We start from the raw sequence: 17,260 nt of genomic DNA, 5'->3' as shown, positions 1-17,260 counted from the left end.
CTCATATATTCTACTGTCAATAAACATTAGACACTTGAACCTCTTCACAGACACCTCAAATGCAGCATGTCTAAAACTTATTGTCTCATTTCCTGCATCCTGCTAACCTCTTTCCTCCTGAGTTTTCTATCCTAGTGGGGGGGGGGGGTAGTTTACTATCATCTTACTCATTTGTCCAAGAAAACCTGGGAGTCACTGTAATTCTTTGTCCCTCATACTTAATCAGACACTAAATCTTATAATACCATCTCCCAAATAGTTCCTAATCTGTCCACTGTTTATATCCTTGTTCACAGGGCCCTAGACACTAAATCATCACCTAAATGCTGTAACAAACTCAATACAAACATCCTACCTATAATCTTACCTCTTCCCTTTACTCCAATGGTTTTCCTTTGCTCTTAGCATAGAGTTTAACTTATCTCTTAATATCAAAAATAGGTATAGACCAATGTCCCATTTGCAGAAGCTTATTAAATTCTTAGGTTGCTTTTAATAACTTCTAATACCTTACTGAAATTTAACAGAGCTCAATTTAACTCTCATTATTTGATTAGCTATTTATCAGTACTTACTATGTATAGTGACTGAGTAATTGTATTAGATATCGTAATGGTTGGAGATGAACAGTGATATATCTTGGAGGAAAGATGAGACAAGTGTATAAATATTCTTAACTCAATGACACAATGAAGACAATGTTTTAAAATCCCAACATAGGAGGAGTTAAAGGGCTGTCAGATGCTAATGGAAGGAAGATCAGAGAATGCAACCTGGAGAAGATGAGATTTTAGGTGGGCCTTGGAGGCCATCTAAGAATTGAGCTGTAGGGTAGCATAAGCAAAGGCCAAGAGAAAGAAATCTCAAAAAGAAAAAATAACAATGAGTATTTTAGTTTGGCTGGATGGTAGAATTCCTCGCGGAAAATAGTAGGAAAGTAGCTGGAAAAATAAGTTGGGGCCAGATAAAGGAAAACCCTGAATATTAGGCTAAGTCCTTTTTTCTATAGAGAATGAGAAATGGCTTAAAGAAAAATATTTTATCTGAACCATGTTTCAAAAGACCTTCCCCATCAAAGCTATAATTTTCATTGAATCAATGGCTACTATATAAATAATGATATCTACAAGGTTCCTTATGATAAAGAAAAACAAAAAGGATTAAAATCATGTTTGGGAAACAATTACACAGTATTTAGTTAGAGTTTGGAAGGGGAAGTGTGTGTTACAATCTCATTAAATTCTTCATTTTTTAATTAAGGCCACCAAACCCAAGTCATCTTCAGTTTAAAGCTTAGAAGAGTTCATATGTTTATCCCATATTTTAGTACAAGTTCTATATTTTACTTCCAGATCACTTTTAGGACTTTTTGTGTCTTTAAATAGATACAGTGCTTAGTTGCAAAAAGAATCTAACCTACTGGTTTCAGGGTAAGTGGTTTTTGAGAGAAAAGAAAGCAGATGGCAACTATATTTCATCTCTTCCATTTTCTTTTTTACAGTTAAAAATAATCCTTCTTTCTTTTCTGCACCCAAAAATAGCTCAAGGAGTTTCTGTGATTATGTCGAACTATCTAAAGAATTTGGTAGCATTAACATCAAGGATGCATTTTCCCATTATTACTACATATAAAATTATTTTCACCTTTACTATTTCTCTGAGCATTAAAAAAGAAAACAAAAAACAAGCTACTTTGGACAACTTCAGTCATCACAACCTACTCTGTGATACCGGCATTAAAAGTAAAAATGCATTTAACTATGAGCCAAAGTACACAAAGCCATATAATAAATATTTCATGTTTCAAATGTTACTTTTAAATTAAAAAAAAAAAACTGCTGATGACTGGAGAGGCAACAAAGACACTGTGTAATTCATTGTTTTAAAGGCTGCCGATCTGATATGCTGAGACTGAGTGTAGAAACATATTTACTCAAGTACTGACCTGGATTCTGGGGATTCAAAAATGACTACATGGATCTAGACTTAATGGGGCTCATAGACTTAGGGGAGGGAAGTAGAGTACTAGAGCATGTAAATTAGAGGGAAAGGTTGAGGAGTAATCAAAGGTATGGCTGGAAAGGTTACTTTTTGGTAAAATTGAGGGAGGGTCACATATGCTGTGAACTTTATCTTGATAGTAACTGACAGTCATTGCAAGTCTTAAAACAAGGATGTGGGATGATAGAGATGATATTCTAGGAAGGTATATATGGCGATCCTGAATCAAATGTACAGCAGAGACTGGAAATGAGAGTCATAAAGTGAACATCTGAAAGCCAGTAATAGCCAAGTAGTTAGCTACAGTACAGTGTGGATTTGAAGCCAGACTATCTGGGTTCAAATCTACTTCTACCACGTACTAGCCTTAGGACCTCCTCCAGATTCTATGTGTCTCAGTTTCTTCAGTTGGAGATTATTATAGTACCTTTCTCATACAGCTGAATGCCAAGAGCTTGTCACACTCTTGGCACATAATAACTGCTCTCAGTGCTAGCTATTGTTGCTGTTGTTGCTATTATTATTGCTATTGCTGCACAGTCACAGGGATATCGATTCCAGCACGTCTGGTGGTAGAATACCTTCAACACCCAAGACTCATGCCTTGAATAAAGAAACCATCCTCATATCACCCAGCCTGCCATTCACCAATCCCTATCTTCCACAGTAAGCAAATTTCCCAAAGGTCCTAGAATAAGGCAAAAGGGTATTCTGAGAAAACAAACAAAAACCTGTTGGCCCTCATTAAGTGTAGTTTGCTAACTCCTAAGCCAGGCATCACAATAATGTAATAAATATTAAGGTTGATGATGAATTATAGTTGCCACAAATATAATGGTTAAATGTCAAATATTATTCAATATTTGTTCATTTCCTCTGGGGATCAGGTGTTTTTCACTTTATTTTTTTAAGACTTTATTTATTTTAGAGAAAGAGACAGACCAAGAGCAAAGGCAAGAGCAGAAGGAGGGACAAGCAAACTCCACACTGAGCTCAAGCCTCATGGGAGGCTCAGTCTCATGACCCTGAGATCACGACCTGAGCCGAAACCAAGAGTCAAGGATGCTTAACTGACTGAGCTACCCAAGCATCTTGTTTTTCACTTTGGTTGGCATAGGCTCATAACAAAACTATTAACCTGTCTTTTCAGAAATACAAATTTTTGAGGGGGAAAAAAAAAATCTCCTCACCTAAATGGTAAATTAAAAAACTTCTAAGATTAAGCCATGGAAGGCCAGGCTAGAGGAGCTGTTGGAATTGAAAAACTGGCTTCTGAACGGTTCTTTATCAAAAAAGTCTCAGAACGTTGGACTACAGCTCTCTCTCAACACACATTGGATATTGCAACTCTTTTCTGGTCAGGGAATGTAATCTTTAGTAGAAATAATATTAGAGCAATTTGATATTCCCATCAAAAATATTTTTCTAACTTTTCTATAAAAATATATGCATTCTGGTCCTGAAGAATGGCCATAAATTTCAAATAAGTTGCAATAAAATTAAGCAGAAAAATTGGGATTTGTGGGCCTCAGTGAAACTTAATTTTTTATGTATAATGAAAAACTAATACATTTAAAGCAGGATATAATTACAGTCCCATTTAGATGCAACATTCTTTAAGCAGTATTTCAGAATAACAGTCCAGAGCAATCTCTCACCCCTCCTCCAACCTCTCACAGCACTAAGTTTATATCACACATTGCTTTGTATTTTAGTAATTTGTATGTATGTCTTCTTTTATACCTGATTATAAACTCTTTGAGGGGGCAGCCCGGTGGCTCAGCGGCTTAATGCCGCCTTTGGCCCAGGGAGTGATCCTGGAGACCCAGGGTCGAGTCCCAGGTCAGGCTCCCTGCGTGGAGCCTGCTTCTCCCTCTGCCTGTGTCTCTACCTGTCTCTCTCTCTCTTGTAAATAAATTAGAAAATAAAAATAAATAAACTCTTTGAGGGAAGAGACTCTGGCTAATTCACCTTAGGATCTACATGTAGCATACTACATGCTGCTACAGTTACTAAGCAGTTAATATTTGCTTAATAATAAAATCTATTAAAATTTACATTCAAAAGTGAATTCTGGGGCAGCCCGGGTGGCTCAGAGGTTTAGCACTGCCTTCAGCCCAGGGCCTGATCCTGGAGACCCGGGGTCGAGTCGGCATCGGGTTCCCTGCATGGAGCCTGCTTCTCCCTCTCCCTCTGCCTGTGTCTCTGCCTCTCTCCCCTCTCTGTGTATTCTCATGAATAAATAAATAAAATCTTAAAAAAAAAATAAAGCAGTATCCATGTGCAAAGTCCCTCTCTTTTTTTTTTTTTACGTCCCTCTCTTTAAAAAAAAAAAAGTGAATTCTGTGCTTACCATCAGAACATAGGGCTTTCATCCACACCTTTTAATTTCATTAACATTGCATTTTTCCAAAATCTTATAAAGGCTTTGAAGTGCTTAAGATAACTTTTGGCATCTTAAAAATATTTAATCCGAAACATTACTTTTCTAAAAACGTGTATGATTTTTCCAGATGACACTATCTTGTTCTTCAAAGGAATTGTACGTCGCTCTTAAATTTAGGATCTTACTGAGAGTTCAGATTCTAACTCCCCTAGGGACCCCTGGGTGGCGCAGCGGTTTGGCGCCTGCCTGCGGCCCAGGGCGCGATCCTGGAGACCCGGGATCGAATTCCACGTCGGGCTCCCGGTGCAGGGAGCCTGCTTGTGTCTCTGCCTCTCTCTGTGTGTGTGACTATCATAAGAAAAAAAAAATTTTTTTAGATTCCAACTCCCTACATCTGAAGGTGTCACTAATACTACGTAAACTCGATCTATTATATGTAGTGTCTGAAAACTTAAACCTTGAATCATTGTAAGATTATAGGACAGTCCTCTCATACTTGTAGCCCTAATAATACTCCTAAAGACAAGTCGGATGAAGTCTTCTCTATTATTTAAAAAAAAAAAAAAATCATGCTCTCAATTTCTGTCATCCACCGAGCAAAACCTGCCCTCTGGAAACGGTCCGAAACCAACGGACTCCGAGGAGTCAAAGGGCTGTTAACAGGCTGTGTGGGAGCCTGGTGTGGGAGCCCGGGCCCTGGTTTCTGCGACAGGTGTGCTCGCGTGAAGTCCCCCAGTCTCCGTTTCCACGTGTATAAACGGAACGACCGTAGTTAGAATCAAGGGCTCCTGAAGTCCCTTCCAGCCCGGTTATCGCCTGAGGGACGCCTGCGCCCTTCCGCATCGCTTCGTTCAGTTTCACGGGCCGCCTGAGACGGACACGCAACCAGTATTCGGTTCTCGTAGCTCCAGTACTTACTCGTGAAACAGACACTGACTGAACGCTCAGTCTGCGCCAGGCGCACTGTGCTGGGGACCCCCTCAGGGCCCTGAGGGCCGACACCGGCGGCGCCGCACGGGCCTCAGGCTACGGCGCCCGAGAAATGCAGTATTTGCGTGTTGCGGAGAGAACAGGAAGAGGAGCGGAGCTGCCACGGCGGCGGCAGCCCGCGACTTCCTAGCGACCTACGCGCGGCTCCCGGCCCGACGCCCCCGCACGCGCGCCGCCCCCAGGCGTAGACACAGAGCCCCCTCTACCGGCCCCGCTTCCCTCGCGCTCCCGCCGACCAGTCTCGCCCAGACTCGCGAGAGTCAAGAACGGGCCCCCGGAACGGAACTTCCTGTGTCTGTCGTTCCTACACGGAAGGGTTTCAATTCACCGGAATCGATTGGCGTTAAAGGGCAAAAGCGGAGGGAGGGCGGTGCTCTTGACGCGACGGAGCGGAAGTCGTGGTCCGCGCGCCGCGGGGAGAGCATCCTGGGGGCCGGAAGGACGTGGGGACTCCCGCGGCCGAGCGGCCCGCCGGCGAGCTCCCCGGGGAGGAGAGCGCGTGGCTGTGTAAGGAAGCGTGGTGCCCGAGCGCGTGGCTGGTTCGCGGAGGTCGCCGGTGGCCGAAAGCCCGACTTCGGCGTAGGACTTGAGACCGTGAGTTATGGTGGGGAGATCCCGGCGGCGCGCAACGGCCAAGTGGGCCGCGGTGCGGGGCAAGGCCGGTCCCGGCCCAGCAGACGAAAATGAAGACGATTTAGAATTGCCACCGTCGCCGGGGGACTCCAGCTACTACCAAGATAAGGTAGATGATTTCCATGAGGCCCGATCTCGGGCCGCCTTGGCTAAAGGCTGGAGCGAAGTGGAGAGTGCGGGGGAGGATGGCGAGGAGGAGGAGGAGGAGGAGGAGGTCCTAGCCCTAGATGTTGCTGATGAGGACGATGAAGACGGAGACAGTGCGGGGGATGAAGAGGATGACGATGGTGATGGTGGGAGCTCCGTGCAGAGTGAGGCCGAGGCATCTGTGGATCCCAGTTTGTCTTGGGGTCAGAGGAAAAAACTCTACTATGACACAGACTATGGTTCCAAGTCCCGAAGCCGGCAAAGTCAACAGCAAGTAGAGGAGGAGGAAAGGGAGGAGGAAGAGGAAGCCCAGCTCATTCAGCGGCGCCTGGCCCAGGCCCTGCAGGAGGAGGATTTTGGGGTGACCTGGGTCGAGGCCTTCGCAAAACCAGTGTCTCAGGTAGATGAGGCCGAGACCCGGGTGGTGAAGGATCTGGCGAAGGTTTCAGTGAAAGAGAAGCTGAAGATGCTGCGGAAAGAGTCACCAGAACTCTTGGAACTGATAGAAGACCTGAAACTTAAGTTGACTGAAGTGAAGGATGAGCTGGAGCCATTGCTACGGTTGGTGGAGCAAGGGATCATCCCCCCCGGAAAAGGAAGCCAATACCTGAGGACCAAGTACAACCTCTATTTGAACTATTGCGCCAACATCAGCTTTTATTTGATCCTGAAAGCCAGGAGAGTCCCTGCACATGGACATCCTGTCATAGAAAGGCTCGTCACCTACCGAAATTTGATCAACGAGCTGTCAGTTGTGGATCAGAAGCTGGCTTCTGAAATTCGTCATCTCCTCACACTTAAAGGTGATGCTGGAGACAAGGAACTGATTTCAAAAGCAAGATTCACCAAGGCCAAGCCAAAATCTGTTTCAGAGACTCCTGCTGCTGTCTCTGCTGTTACAGATGAATCTGATGATTCTGATTTTGATGAAGAAGCCGCACGGAAATACTATAAAGAAGTAGAAGACAAGCAAAAGTTGAAGAGAAAGAAAGAAGAAAATAGTATTGAAGAACAGGCTCTTGAAGATCAAAATGCGAAGAGAGCCATTACCTATCAGATTGCTAAAAATAGGGGACTTACACCCAGAAGAAAGAAGATTGATCGCAATCCTAGAGTGAAACACCGGGAGAAGTTCAGAAGAGCCAAAATCCGCAGGAGAGGCCAAGTTCGTGAAGTTCGTAGAGAAGAGCAGCGTTACAGTGGTGAACTCTCTGGCATCCGTGCAGGAGTTAAAAAGAGCATTAAGCTTAAATAAAGTTTTCACTTAGCTTAATGTTTTTGGCAATAATTTTAAGATCAATAAATTTTTATTTTTATCTAGTGAAGTGATTGTATTGATACATATATAACACTAACCTTAAACTTAAAAAAAATTGTCAACAGGGAAATTTGGATTACTGTTCAATATTTTTTGTTCTTTGTATTATTAAAGTCATATAAGAATTTGGGAGCAACACAGGAGTTCTTGGTAAGAAATGGTGTTGAAAAGAGTTGTCCAATATTGTCAAATAGTATCCTAGGAAAATTTCACAGCTGGTTGGGGAGCAACAGTCAAATTTAGAACGCTTTTATAATTTTCCTTGGGAAGAGAATGCACCTTTGGAATCCTCTTATTTGTAAGATAGTCTGTAAAATAGTTCTGACAGATTTCATTTACTTAAGTGTCATTCTTGAGCAGGATACTTGTAATTAATAGGTTTAATTAAAGATTTTGTACATTGTGGTAAACGCTTAGGAATGAAGAGGAACTTTGGTTAAAAGCAGAAGAAGATATGCCTTAATTACATTAATTGTGAACGTTTTCTAATAGTCCTTAATGTGGTAAATAAGGTTACAATTCCATTTTCAATATTGTACTGGTGACTTGCAGCTGTTGCTGTTTGTACACCACATTTGCCAAAAATTTGGTAGGATTACTACAAGGTAAGAGACAAGTTCAAGTGGTAAAAAACGTTATATTTTTCTTTAGTTATTCTGACCTTTTATAGTAGGATAGAGATGCAGAACTTGAAACTATTTGGGATGATGCCAGGGAAGAAAATGACAAGACTAGTGAAGGAAAGCACAAAAGATAAGTTTTAACTATATCGTTGTTCATTAGCTATTCATTAAATATCTCTAGCTGCTAAAGACGCAGAGATGATCAGTGGTTAATACTTATTAAACACTTGGCATGTGCCGGTTGTGCATTACCTCATTTAATTTGTACAATAACTTCGTGAAGTGTGGTACTGTTCTCTGTAGCACTTACGAGGATGCTGAAATTCCTGGAGGTTAACTTTACAAAGGACATAGGCTTGGAATTTGGAACCAAACCAGCTTAATTTGAGCCTTATCTTAACCTCTGGTTTACAGCTGCCATATCAAAATTATTTTATCTTTTGTTTTCTTGTAGAGAGGTAGATTGGAAATAAAATTAATAATAAGTGCTAAGAGACTTTTGTAAGCACTTTGATTTGTATTTAACTTTCTTACAACTTTTGTGCAGTAAATTCTATTAGCCGTATTTTAAAGAGGAAACTGACCAAAAATAACTTTCAAGGTCACATAGCTATTTAGTAGAGTTAGGATTTCAATCCAGCCTTTGAGGCTTCAGAGCCCTGCCCTACAGTTCTTTTTCTGATATAGTGGGGGAAAGTACAGGTTAGGGTGCTTTTGAGTTTCTTACTTGATCTCCAACTCATTTCTTTCATCTATATGGTACAATGCTACCTACTTTGGAGAGTTGATGTAACAATGGTGAGAGTTGTGAAATCATAGAAAATACGTGTTTTGGCTCTGTGCCTGGTTCTTGGCACAGAACTCCTAAACCCTTGTTATTTCCTAAGTGATAGGAGTATGAGGAGCATTTTTTGTTCTAATTAGGTGACTGTGTGGGCTCCTGCTTGGCTCCAGGATGGGGGCTGCTCCCCAGAAAGACCATGTCATAATTAGAAGCTTGGCATTATCAGTCCCACTCCCCAGTCAACAGACAGGGGAGAGAGGCTGGAAATGGAATTAGTGATTTGTTGTGCTTATGGGAGAAAGCCTTCATAAAATCTCAATAGTATGAGGTTCAGAGAGCTTCAGATTGGTGAGCACATCCACACCCACAGGGTGATGCACTCCCAACTCCACAGGGACAGTAGCTTCTGTGCTTGGCACCCTCCCATACCTCACCATATGCATCTCCATCTGACTGTTCGCCTGTATACTTTGTCATACCCTTTTATAAGCTGGTAAACATAAAGTTTTGCAAATTTTTCTGTGAGCCACTCTAGCAAATTAATTGGACCCAGGGAGGGGATAATGAGAACTTCAGATTTATAGCTGATCAGTCAGAAGCACAGGTAATAACTTGAACCATCCAGTAGAGTGTCAGAATTTAGTTAAATTGTACAATACCCAACCAGTGTCACAGAATTGCTTAATAAAGGGAAAGCTCACATCTGGTGTTAGAAGTATTACGGGTGTAGTAGTAGTGTAAAGGAGAGAGGTGTAAAACAGTTTTCCCAATTCTAGGGCAGACTAGACCACCCAGGTTCCTAACCCATTTCCGACACTTAGCCTATGACTTCGGGTAAGCTACTTCATCTCTCCTCCTCAGTTTTTTCATCTAAACTGGGAGTATTGGTAGTAGTACCTACTTCATAGAGTTTTTATGAGGATTAGTAGAATTATTAATTAAAGCGGTTAGAACGACTCATGTTATACAGTAATCACCTAGTGTTGGCTCTTGCTACAGTGTTACGACAACACATCTCACAGGTGCCCAATGAGTTGTAGCTAGGGAACATAGAGAATAAAGTACAGTCCTATGTAAAAATGGTTGAGAAATTAATACTCTAAGTTTGAAAGAAGAGGGTGAGTACATGACTAGAGAAAACCTGGCACAAGACAAAAAGCAAGGAAATAAAGGTTAAAAAATATTTGATGTTCTATGTCAAATCCCTGCCAGATGTATAAAGTTGTGGTGAGGGAAAAATGTTTTAAAGGAAGAAAAGCCTTCCATTTAGGAAAGTGAAATAAGTTATGCCTGTTAAATATTTCTCCAAGTATTCCTTCGGAGACCTCACAACACATTGTAAACCTTAATTCATCTGGAATAGCTAGGACATAGGTGGTGCTATCCTAATTACAAATGTAAAAAATGACCTTGCCTGATGTGAACTGATAGCTTTGTAACAAAGAAATTGCTGGATATAATATTTACGTCATCCAAATTTTGTCCTTACTCAAACATTTAAAGGGCACTGAGATGCTGGGTACCATCCTAAAATGGGAATAATTAACTACTCAGTGTGATCACTTTACCATAGTGACTCACTTTGTGAACTCAGGAGTGTCATGGGTAACAGTTCTAATAAAAAATCAATACAAAGCAACACCCTGTTAGTTTTATGTCAGCATGTTAAGTTATGGGTAACTTGAAAATAAAAATATTAACAAAGTAGAAAATACCAAATTATGGATTTACTCTACCACTAACCAGCTGACTAGCTTTGAGTAGTAGTTTCTCTAAGCCACAGTTTCTTACCTATATTTTTATGAAGGAATTAAATAAATGTATCTCTTTAATTTTTGTGTAGAAATAAATGTATTTCCTTATCAGACCTCTAAAGCTACCTTAATGGTCAAAGCTTTTGGCTGGGAAATTCCTTTTTGTGGTCTTAAAGATTAAAAAAATAGCTTAGATAACTTGAATAATTCACATCTGACACAAAAGAGGTATCTGAGGAACCACTAGAATTGCTTATTTCTTGCTTGTCTGAAGTAAAAGAATTTTAAGTTAATATGTTACAGTAATATAAGTTAACATTACCAGAACAATTTAAGAAAAGTGAAGGTCAGTATAATTTACATCCCAAGAGATCACAATGAGGAACATGTACCACTGCCTGAATAGTAAATGATCTCAAAATAATCATGTTCAACTAGAGTTCCAGATCTTTCAAACAATAATTGCTTCAGGTAATTAGAATTTAAAAATTCTTTTAGTTAGTAATTTTTTCAACACATTTGCATTTTGCCTTAGTTTAGGCACAGAAACAATTAAAAATTTAACAGCACCGAAATCAAGAAATGTTAACATGTATGTTTTAAATTTACTTAAAGTATATTTCTCAATATCAGTATTTTTAATTTAATGTAGTTACTTTAGCTATGCATTCCAGATGTCTTCTGGATTCCTTCAGCTATACACTTTTGAAGAAAAATTGATTTTTTTTTACATTTGCTTCAAAGTGAAGCTTTAAATGATAGTATTAAAAATCCACATTTTTTAAACTATAAACAAAACAAAAGCCCTGGAGGAAGTGAATAAAATGGTGGGCCTTAAGAGAAACAATGTAAAAAAGTAAACAATGTAGGGTAGCAATTAAGGGTTTGACCTCTGGAGCCAGACTGAGTTTAAATCCCAGTGTAACCACTTACAATGTGTCTTTGATCTACCAGACTTCAGTCCCAATTTCCTCATGTTGAATAATGTATGACGTTAATAGCCATTTAAATAGTTAAACCAGAGAGGAACACCTGGGTGGCTCAGCGGTTGAGCATCTACTTTTGGCTCAGGGCGTGATCCTGGGGTCCCAGGATCGAGTCCCACACCGGGTTCCCACGGGGAACCCTGCTTCTCCCTCTGCCTGTGTCTGCTTCTCTTTCTCTGTATCTCATGAATAAATAAAATCTTTTAAATAAATAAATAGTTAAACCATATAGTAAGCATTTAGAACAGCAGCTGGCAGGTAAAGTGCTTAGTGTTAGTTAATATTTTTTTTTTACTATTAATCATTTTAAAAAATAATTTACTGCACCTGAGTTAATTTTTTCCTTGGTTCTCTCATAGTTGCTTTACAAACCAGAATGCCTAAGGATGAGGTGGTAAGTTTTAAAAAAGATTTCTGTGCCCTACCATTACAAATTCTGATTTAGATGGCCTGGTGTTAATTCAGGGACCAGTATTTTTAACAGACAAAACAGATGATGCTGATTCAGATAGTCAATAGAATACACTTTGGGAAACATTGCACCGGGCACACTAGTTTTAGGTTTCTCTTAGCCAATAACAGAGACATAGATGAAATTAATAACAAGAATGAAATATGATATATTAACATGATGTATAGAACCTAACTGGTAGTTCCATGGACCTTACCCCCCCAGAACTATACCTTAGGCTTAATCACATATAACATACCACAAGTAGGTTCCTGGACTCTGAAACCAGGAGTTGTTGGGACTCAGGAAACCCTACACTAGAGAACTATTGGCTTGTATTCACCCTTAAGCATTGCTTTAAGTGGCCTATGCTAATATATATCCCAGGAGATCATCTTACAATAAGTAGGAAAAGGGATAATTCAAAATAAGTAGATGACTAAACAGAACTTTATTAGCAGCAATAATTCTTTTATACTTATTAAATGAGCTCTTTCAGACATACAGTTGACACTTGAACAGTATGGGGATTAAGGATGCCAACAATCCCTCACCCCATGCAGGTGAAAATCCACTTATCATTTTGACTCCCCCCCAAATTTAACAGCCTACTCTTGACCAGAAGCTTTACTGATAATATAAACAGTCGATTAACATGTACTTTTTATGTTATATGCATTGTATACTGTATTCTTTTTTTTTCTTTTTAAGATTTTACCTATTTATTCATGGGAGACACAGAGAGAGAGAGAGGCAGAGACACAGGCAGAGGAAGAAGCAGGCTCCATGCATGAAGCCTGACGTGGGACTCAATCATGGGTCTCCAGGATCACAACCCAGGCTGAAGGTGGCACTAAACCGCTGGGCCACCAGGGCTGCCCTGTATACTGTATTCTTAAAGTAAGCTAGAGCAAGGAAAATATTAAAATCATACGATAGAGAAAATACATTTACCAAAATGTACGGTATTGAAAAAAATCCACATAGAAGAGTACCTGCTTGGTTCAAAATCACATTGTCAAGAGTCAACTGTACTTAACATTTCTAATTGCAACACGTTCAAACATACATGTAAAGGGAAATTAAGGCCAAATAATTAAGTTTATTCTTTAAATTTTATTTCAGTCCAACTTTTCTTGATCGCTTCTATTTAGGGTGCCAATGGCACAGAATTTTGATAAGATTTTAGAGGAAAGAGATTTCTGCGAACCACTAGAGGAGTAAATCTGTAGTGTATTGTAAAAAGGAGAAATTCAAAGATGTCAACTTTGGGAGTAGACACACCGGTAGAAGAGATAGGTCTGTTGCAGTTGGAGCAATTAACTCCTTAGTTAGGATACTATGGGACCTTAAAAGAGGCATGTACCTCTTACATAAGGAAGGCAGAGAAGTTCTATTTGAGTAGAATCTTGGAGGAAGAGTGAGTATGGCAATATGGGGAATGCCAAACATTTTAAAGTTTATCCAAAAGCAACAAGGGCGAAACAAGTTTGGAAGATAATATTGGGAAGGTGGAGAGGGGTTAGATCATGGAAGACTTTAGATTGTATCCAGATATGGAGATGACAAGCAAGGTTCTTAAGAATCTATGCAGCATAATTAGATCAGCCTTCAGATAAGTAAATTACTCATTCTAACTGCTGTTGAGCAATGGAATTGGAATAGATTAAAAATAGAGGCAGGAAAACCAGCTAGGAGTCATTTGCAATGATACAGGCAAGAAAAGAAGATTTCAATTAAAGCAAAGTCAATTAAGCAAAAGATTTGACATAAATTTATTTTTAAGATTTTATTTATTCATGAGACACAGGCAGAGGGAGAAGAATGCTCCTGGGGAGCATTGGGGAGCCTGATGCCGGACTCTGTCCCAGGACCCCAGGATCATGACCTGGGCCAAAGGCAGACGCTCAACCACTGAGCCACCCAGGCATCCCTGACACAAATTTAAAAGAGAACTTGATGAATGTGTAAGAAGAGGAACAAACGGTGAATAAAAAAATAGAAGGTCAGAAAGCCGAACAACCAAATAATTTCACAACACTACTGAGGTATTAAAATTCCAAGCTGATACAAAATATTTATAAGCTTCTCTAGCATAAGGTTGTTGAACTCTACTTCTCCACAGTAAACACAGGGATCACCACTTTGCTCTTTACTGTTAGAACTTCATAAAAAAGATATAATCATCAAACTACTAATCAAAATCATCCCTCAACTATAGACTACTTGCAAATACAGGAAAATAGAAAAATGGAAAAATACATCCATATATTTCTTCCACCCAAAGAAAACTGCCACTATTTGACCAAGGTTAAATATATTGCTGAAAGGAAATATATTTCTTAAGAGTCCATTGTAATCTCATTAAGAATATTGCATTAAGAGTAGTGCTTATAGGGGAGCCTGGGTGCCTCAGTCAGTTAAGTGCCCAGCTCTTGATTTTGGCTCAGGTCATGGTCTTGGGGTCCTGTGATTGAGACCTGTATTGGGCTCTGCTCTCAGCGGAAAGTCTGCCTCAGGATTCTTTCTTTCCTCCTTCCTCTGCCCCTGCCTGCTGCTTACTTTCACTCTCTCTGGGATAAATCAATCAATCTTAAAAAAAAAAAAAAAAAAAGTAGTGCTTATGTTTCTAAGAGTATATGAATAAAATAAACATGGAGAGGACACATATATTGACTAAGTATTTTTGTAATTAATGTTTTGCAAAAATAAGTAACAGTCATCACAACCTTGTGATTCAAAAATAAAGAACAGTGGACTCTACAGAGAACTTTCACACTGAGGCTTTATATAAATAAATTTCTGTATTTTTAAAATCAGAAGTTAAATATGAAGTCTTAAATTGAGTGTATAGTTTTCAAATAAGTCTTTTCCCAAGTACGACACAACGAAAAGCAAACAGCTCAAGTTAACCATTATTTTCTTAAGTTTTATTTAAGTAATCTCTGCATTCAACATGGGGCTTGAACTCATGACCCTGAGATCATGAATCGCTTGCTTTTCTGACTGAGCCAGCTAGGGGCCGGGAAAACCATTATTTTAGAATCATAAGAAGCCTATACACTATACTGAAAAAGAAAAAAAAAAAAACCCAACCATTCCAACTGTTCCCAAGTAGTGTTTTTTTTTTCCTTTCACTACAGCTCTAAAAAGCTTATGCTAAAAATGCATGCATGACATTGATCTCTAAAAAGCTTTGTCATATATATAAGGGTCCATCCTTAAGATCACCAAAGGATTTCAAAAACTTACGATGGATAACTAAAAATAAAATGCAGTTAAGTTGAAACACATCTCTTTTGCTTATTCCACAAGAAAACTAATAAAGCTTAATTCTTAAAGTGGCTTGGATTTTCTCACTTTAAACAGTGACAAAAGCAACATGTTTAGGCTTGTTTTTATAATCTCAGCTTACTTAAATGTGTATAGCTGCTGAATCAACCCTTACTGTGCTGAAGCTTATGCACAGTTGTGATCATATTATTGATCCAAAAGCTAAAAGCATAAGCAACTAGGAACTTGGAATACCATCCACCTTTAACAAAAAGGCTCATAAACAGTCTTACCTGTAAATTTTATTTTTTAAATTTTTTTTACCTGTAAATTTTAAAGAACTCCTATTTCAGCTGGTTTTCTATATTCATTACACAGCCACTTAATTAATGACATAAAACATAAACAGAACTGCTTTTTAAAATGCAGAGAGACACATACAAAAAACAATTATACTGCAAGATTGATTCCACAGCAAGTCAGTGTTTCTAATACCTAGAGGGATCTTGGCTAACTAGAAAGGAGAATGCTGGCAATTTAGACTAGTTAACATTTTGTACTTTAATTCGGTGACTTTCTTGGCTGATTGTGATTTGTGAGGACTCTGCTCCTCTTCCTTCCATGGAGTCAGTATGTATTCTTGTCAAATTCCTTACTGAAACGGTGCAAAACATCCCAGCTAAGGAAATATGATACTTAAAATTTTCTGCATGCAAAAACAAGTTAAAAGATCCAGTTAAGGATGGACATTAGAACCATTTACTACATATGGGATCTTTTTCTTTTAAAAGAGATTATTTATTTGACAGAGAGAGAGCACACATGCACGGGGAGCGGGAGAGGGAGAAGCAGGCTCCTCGCTGAGCAGTGAGCAGGACCAGGACTCCATCCCAGGACCCTGGGAGCCTGACCTGAGCAGAAGGAAGACACTTAACCAAACTGAGCCACCCAGGTACTCCATACATCTGGAATCTTTTAGTTTTTCTAAGGTATTTTACAGTTTGTAATTCCTAAAAGGCAAACATGTTTTTTAAATCAAGACCCTCACCAAGACTGAAATGAAAAGGCCCAACAACCTCCCAAAATGTTAAAGACACAATGAAAAAGGGTTTTTTTTTTTTTTTTACCTTAGTTGAGTTTGTCACTGTAGGTTATATGCGGTTTTGCCATAGTGATAAAATATAGCTAATAATACTTTACCCTGTGCCAGCTCTTGTTTTAAAGGCTTCACGTGTATTTCTCATTTAATCCGCACAACACCTCTAAAAGTAATACAACGATTTTTACAAAAGAGGAATCCTGGCTCAGATGAGAATAAGTTAACTCAAGTGGGCAGCCGCGCTGGGATCAACAGGTCAGGGACATGCCAGAGACCTAAAAGCCACTAAGAAATCGTCAGACTCCTTGAAGTTAGCTTCTTGCAAACATTTTTTCAAAATACTTTTTGTCTAAAAGATTTGGTTAAATGTAGTAATGTAAGTTTCATGTTAAGTCTTTGAGATTCCAGGAGTGATTTTTTTCAGAGAATAATAACAATAAAAAGGCCTCTTTTCCCGGAGAAGCAGAACTTCCTCTATGGAGGGAAAGAAAGAGCAAAGAGAGAGAGAGAGAGAGAGAGAAGCAGGTAGGCACAATGTCACACGGCAGTGATCTTTAATCCTGAGTCAGCCTGGATTCCACGCCAGCATCTTGCACCCTGAGCACAGAGCTGGTGTCTAGGAAATACGGGGGCGCGTTCACAGAGTCCAGCGTGAGAAATAACGACGATAACTGGAAATTGTATTAGAGACAAACGTGTACTTCTGGGAATTGCTGGATCAGTAATCGTTGGTTCAAACGTCCAAGACAAAGCAGCAGCGGCCCATTAGTAGCGAGACATCAGCGCAATGAGAGTGAGAGCCGTCGGCTGCGGCA

At 39.6% G+C, this 17,260-nt stretch overlaps 1 protein-coding gene across 1 annotated transcript; it reads left to right on the top strand.

The window, feature by feature from the left end:
- Positions 1-5,754: 5,754 nt before the first annotated feature.
- UTP3 (UTP3 small subunit processome component) lies at positions 5,755-7,473 on the top strand. Its single transcript, XM_055315312.1, has one exon. The coding sequence runs from the start codon at positions 5,979-5,981 to the stop codon at positions 7,410-7,412; it is 1,434 nt and encodes a 477-aa protein (XP_055171287.1). The 5' UTR covers positions 5,755-5,978; the 3' UTR covers positions 7,413-7,473.
- The last annotated feature ends 9,787 nt before the right edge of the window (positions 7,474-17,260 follow it).

This window comes from Nyctereutes procyonoides, unplaced genomic scaffold (genome assembly GCF_905146905.1).
Source record: "Nyctereutes procyonoides isolate TBG_1078 unplaced genomic scaffold, NYPRO_anot_genome, whole genome shotgun sequence".
NCBI lineage: Eukaryota > Metazoa > Chordata > Mammalia > Carnivora > Canidae > Nyctereutes > Nyctereutes procyonoides.
Note: the sequence above shows the minus strand (reverse complement) of the source record. Positions and strands in the feature narration are given on the sequence as shown.